Source organism: Medicago sativa, chromosome 7 (assembly GCF_051527215.1).
Source record: "Medicago sativa cultivar Bolivia chromosome 7, Bolivia_mono, whole genome shotgun sequence".
Lineage (NCBI taxonomy): Eukaryota > Viridiplantae > Streptophyta > Magnoliopsida > Fabales > Fabaceae > Medicago > Medicago sativa.
Genome location: NC_140755.1, coordinates 38,031,261 through 38,037,144, shown reverse-complemented (window position 1 = coordinate 38,037,144; position 5,884 = coordinate 38,031,261). Strand labels below are relative to the sequence as shown.

General features: G+C 37.5%; 2 protein-coding genes across 2 annotated transcripts; both read left to right on the top strand.

The window, feature by feature from the left end:
• Positions 1 to 1,735: 1,735 nt before the first annotated feature.
• LOC146906088 (uncharacterized) lies at positions 1,736 to 2,538 on the top strand. Its single transcript, XM_085728733.1, has 2 exons — positions 1,736 to 2,149; positions 2,305 to 2,538. Exons 1-2 carry the CDS (start codon positions 1,736 to 1,738, stop codon positions 2,536 to 2,538), a joined length of 648 nt encoding a protein of 215 aa, XP_085584859.1.
• Positions 2,539 to 4,607: 2,069 nt separating this feature from the next.
• On the top strand, positions 4,608 to 5,681 carry LOC146906087 (uncharacterized). The gene is made up of 3 exons (XM_085728732.1): positions 4,608 to 4,705; positions 4,757 to 5,465; positions 5,607 to 5,681. The coding sequence occupies exons 1-3, from the start codon at positions 4,608 to 4,610 to the stop codon at positions 5,679 to 5,681; spliced, it is 882 nt and encodes a 293-aa protein (XP_085584858.1).
• The last annotated feature ends 203 nt before the right edge of the window (positions 5,682 to 5,884 follow it).

Below are 5,884 nucleotides of genomic sequence, written 5' to 3'. Positions count from 1 at the left end.
ACAAGGACCAAAATGTTCTAGAGAGTGATTAATATAAGACAGGATGATAAAACAATATTATATGTTGATTTTAAACTTTTGTTAAATATTTAAACAATTGTTTTATCTTGGACCAGAATGTTCTGGAGACAATTTAATATTGAATAAGATAAAGCAACAATATTAATGTTTGATTTAAGGACCAGAGCACTCTGGATTAATTTGATGGTGATTAATTAGGACCAGAATATTCTGGAGATTAATGTAAGTATGATAAACTGTGTGTGTGTGTTGTGTAACTTTAAATAAGAGAGAGAGAGAGAGAGAGAGAGAGAGAGAGAGAGAGAGAGAGAGAGAGAGAGAGAGAGGAATAACACAGGAGAGTTCCTGGTTTACCAAACCCGGCTACTTCCAGTCCCCACACCTCGTGTGAGATTATCCACTATAGTTGTCTTGCTAACAGAAACTTCTGACTAGCACTATAAGGTCTTGATCACACCAGATCAGTCCGTTACACCTGTATTATCAACCTCAGCAGGCTTCTATAATTCTTTGCACACTAGCAAAAGAAAAGTTGGAATTTTCTATCTCAAAACTATTGAGCCCAATAGACTTTGAGAAATACAACACACTTTGTATGATGAGATTTGTTTGGATCAAATAAATACTCAACACTTGTTTGAGTTTTACAATAGCAAATTCAAAAGAGAAGATCCAAGAGATATAGTGAGAGAGCTTGGAATTTGCTTTGTTTGCGAAGAGCTTTGTTTGTAGTGATGATTTTCACTTGAGAGAATATTAGCTTTCAAAACTCTTGCTTGTAACCTTCGAAGACCCTTGTATTTATAGGTGAGGAGTGTCTTGGTGACCAAGGGTGAAAATAGAGCTGTTGGACACGGTTTTGATAGCTATCTAAAGTCTCAATTGATTTCTCTTTTCTTCTTAAAAATAGCCAGAATGTTCTGTCTGAATTGCCTAGCTTTGCTTGCACCGTTGCTTACTTACGAGTGAGAGAACAGCTGTGATGAGCTGTTTAACTTGTTGCCCAATGCAGATTATGTCATTGTCCTTTGCTTTAGTGATGTCATGCTTTAATAAGCCATGTGCTCTCTTCCATGAGATATTTTGTTTCTAATGGGCTTAAAGCTTCCAAATGGGTTGAAACCTTTTCTTATGGCCAAATAGACATTTCTTAAAATATAACCAGCCATGCTTACCCATTGTGCAGACTTGTTTATCTTTGATGTACTGTTTCACTTTCATCGTATTTGCCAGAACGTTCTCAGTTCATTCTCATGAAACAAATTCTCACAAAACGAATTAGTAGATAACAAGATTAAATAAATATAATATGTTTGTAATCTTTAAAACATCAAATAAGGATTTTGTCTCAACAATCTCCCCCTTTTAGACGATGACAAACATTTATAATTTATTTTGATTTTGATTTTGAGTTTTTGAAAGATTTGTTAAAAAAACTCCCCATCAATTTTTGCAACAAAAATTTTGTGCCTTTTTGAGAGTTTTCCAGACTTTGTTTATGGACAATTGAGTTTGATAATTTTATCAAAGAACTCCCCCTCAATTTATGCATTCAAGATTCATATGCAAAATGAGAATTTTTAAACATAAACAACATAATTCATTGGATAAAAAAAATCATAAAGATCAATACAAGGATTCATATCAAAACATCAGAAAGATTAACCAAAATGCTACTGTTGGACATAATCCGAGCTATGTCTGGCACAGCATCATGCGTGTTAGATTCATAGTGCGTGGGGGAGCGAGGTGGAGCATAGGATCAGGTGCGACTATTTCCATTCTTAACGAACCTTGGTTGTCAAATGGGGAGTTCATCAGTAGTGATATTCCAGGTGCTCACTTTGTTCATAATTTTACCATTAATAGTCTGATGAATTTATATGACAAAAGCTGGAATGAACAGGTGGTTAGACAGGTGTTTAGTGCGAATATTGCACATAAAATTATTCACACGCCACTCATTTCTCATGTTGAGGAAGATAGAATTATTTGGAAAGCGGAAAGGCACAGACGTTATTCTGTAAGTAGTGCTTACAGGTTGTGTGGAACGGAGTTAACTGTTTCCTCTTATTTATGGCGTCCGGGGTACTGGTCTGGTATTTGGAACCTTAAAATTCCACCAAAGGTTAAGAATTTACTTTGACGTATGTGTCGGGGTTGTTTATCGACACGTGTCCGTCTGTTAGATAAAGGTGTTGTTTGTCCTACGAACTGTGCTAGCTGTGACTCTACTCATAAGGATCTTTTGTATGTTTTTTTTATTTTCCTTTTGCTATTCAGGTGTGGAACAGGACCGGTCTTTGGGGCTCGATACAACATGCCCTCTCTCATACTGTTTCAGCTACGGATGCTATTTTCTCTCTATTAGAGAACTTGTCTGCTGAGTTATCTCAAAGTCTGTCCACCGTCATTTGGAGTCTATGGAAACGCCGTAATCTTAGAGTTTGGGACAATATCACAGAAACAAGTGTTGTGGTTGTAGAGCGTGCTAGGAACATGGTTACAGACTGGTAATTAGCGAATGCTCCGGATATCCTTGCATCCCACTCGCCTTCTCAGCATCCAATGGCCGCGAATACGGGGTCCTCCACCTCACACCAACACAACAGAATCTCGTGGCAGCCTCCTATGTCAGGTAGATATAAATGTAATATCGACGCGGCTTTTTCTTCTCATCATAACATTACAGGTATTGGCGTCTGTGTTTGCGACTCGGAAGGTATTTTTGTTCTGGCTAAGACTTTTACATATCCTTGTACTGTTTCGGTGGATGTGGGTGAAGCTTTAGGGCTGCACGCTGCTTTGCAATGGTTGAGTGGTATGCAGTTTGATAACGTGGACTTTGCAACAGACTCTAAATTAATAGTTGATGCCCTCCTTTCTACTAGATACGACTTATCTGAAATTGGTTGCATTATTTCTTCCTGTTGTTCTTTGTTTCGCAATTTATTTTCTAACACTAGGGTGGAGTTTGTTAGGCGACAAGCCAATGCGGTGGCTAATACTTTTGCACGAGAGGCCATGTGTTCAGCTAGTCCCGCCGTTTATTATGAAATACCCACTTGTATTGAGACTATTATTATTAATGAAATGCAATAAGCACGTTTCCCTCAAAAAAAGGTACCCCGTGGTAGATGTAAAGTGTAGTATTGTTAATAGGTTACATGTGAGGGATTCTGGCGAGGAAAGCCTTGGTATTTAAGAGGTCCAAGTTGTTGGAACAAAATGTGTTTAACACTACCCTTTAGAGTTTTGATGATAACAAGGTATTAAAAATTGTCAATTGGATATGCTAATATTTGTTCAAGTGTACAGGACCATAGACAAAAATTTGATATCATCATTTAGGTTCTGGAAAAACAAAAGAGACCAATGTAATCAACAAAATGAAGCTTAAAGCATCTGAACTCAAGTGCTCATGAAGTGATGTGATGATGTCATCAGAAGCAAGTTCATCAGAAGCAACTCATCAGAAGCTGAAGATCACCAGAAGCTAAAGTTCATCAAAAGATGAGAGACTTAAAGCTTCAAAGGTTGTTCAAAGGAATTAATCTCGTCTAAGCATTGCAGAACACCAGAAGAGTGAAGCAACAGCTATTTTGAAAGGATTTGAAGGCATTGGATGCTTGTTCTTTGAAGAGCGTTGCCAAAGTACAATTGTACGAAGTGTACAACCACTAACTCCACTACTCTGTTTTTGTCTCTGCTACAGGACAAGAAAAATAGCTATGCCTGCAACGATGTTCCTTCATACTTGGAATGGATTTGAAATTGATCCTTCATAGGACAACAACCATATCAGGCAAAAGATCATTGGTGATTGATCAAAGCTTCAAACGACTCTATTTTGATGTGCTGGCAATTCACAACGTCTCTTTCACACCTCTATATAAAGGAATGAAAACTTAGAGAATTGAAAGAGACTCAACAACAATATACAAGTGCCAAAACTCTGTCAAAATTGTTCTTCATCAAAAGTTCACTTAGAATTTCTTAACAACTTTCATATCTTAGATATTTTAGAGTCTTAAGAGTCTGTATCTGATTTGTATTGTGAACACCACTGATTGTATATCAAATGTTCAACCTCAAACATTTTTCTTTGTAATTCTGTTTGAATAGATTTCTCTTGCAGTTGTGCTTGAGCATAGGAAGTCTCTTGATTGTGTTCAGGAGCATAGGAAATCTCTTGCAGTTGTGGTTGAGTAGTTTGGAATCTTTTGCTAGTTTTAGCAGTGAGCATTTGCAATCAGATATTACATTTTAGTGAACTCTCCTTGGAAGTGCAAGGGGGACAGGACTACTTCCGGTTTGTGGAAGGAACCTGTATAATTGCTTTTTGTCTTTCTTCTTTCTCTCTCTCTCTCTCTCTGTTTTATCCGCTGCGTTTAGTCATGAACATCACTTCAGAAGTAGAACTCTATCTGCTTCTGATCAGTGTTTTCAGCTTAGGAGAAAACGAAGAAAAAGCTAACACGATTCAACCCCCCTTCTTGTGTTTTTCTCACCTTCAATTGGTATCTAGAGCCTTGGTCTGTTGTCTTAACACTTAACAGTGTAACAGAAAAAGATCTGAGAAAAACATGTCTGGTGAAGGCTCTGCTTCTGGATCTAGGAACAACAATGCTGTTCTATATGATTATGGTGGCAACAAGAAATCTGACTCTGGAAAAGTTCCTAAGTTCAATGGAGATCCTGAAGAATTCTGTTGGTGGAAAACCAACTTCTATAGCTATGTCATGGGTTTAGATGAAGGACTATGGGACATAATTGAAGATGGTGTTGGTGACTTGGTCCTTAATGAAGAAGGAGCTGCTATTGATAGAAAGAAACATACTCCTGCTCAGAAGAAACTCTACAAGAAGCATCATACTATCAGAGGAGCACTTGTCACTGCTATACCTAAAGAAGAGTTCATGAAGATGAGTGACAAATCTACTGCTAAGGCAATGTTTGCTTCTCTTTGTGCAAACTATGAAGGTAGCAAGAAAGTAAGAGAAGCAAAAGCTCTTATGCTTGTTCATCACTATGAGTTGTTTAAGATGAAGGATGATGAAACTATTGAGGAAATGTACTCGAGGTTTCAAACCCTAGTCTTTGGAATACAAATACTGAAGAAGAGTTATGTTGCTTCTGATCATGTGAGCAAGATACTAAGAAGCTTTCCTGCTAGATGGATACCTAAGGTTACTGCTATTGAGGAAGCTAAAGATTTAAACACTGTAAGTGTTGAAGATCTTGTCAGCTCTCTCAAGGTTCATGAGATAAGTCTAAATGAACATGAGCCTAATAAGAAGAGTAAATCTATTGCTCTGCCATCTAAAGGAAAGTCATCAAAAGCTCTTAAAGTTATTGAATCTGAGGAAGAGTCACCTGATGAAGACTCTAATGAAGATCCTACTGAGAAGATGGTTATGCATCCCAACAAGCTTGAGTATCTGGCAAGAAACAACAGGAAGTTTCTGAGTAAGAGAGGTGGTTACAAGAGCTCCAAGAAAGAAGATCAGAAGGGATGCTTCAATTGTAAGAAGCTTGGACTTTTCATTGCTGATTGCCCTGATCTTCAGAAGGAGAAATCAAAGGACAAGTCAAAGAAGTCAAGCTTCAACTCAAGGAAATTCAGAAAGCAGATTAAGAAGAGTTTAATGGCAACCTAGGAAGATTTAGATAATGAATCTGGGTCTGAAAAGGAAGAAGCTGGAGATGAAGCAATTGTAGCTATGGGGTTAGTGGCTATAGTGACTTCAGAAGTAGAACCTAACTCAGACTCTGAAGATGAAAATGAGGTATATTCTAAAATTCCTAGAGAATAACTTATTGAGTCTCTTAAAGAACTCATTACACATTTTGAACTTAGAAC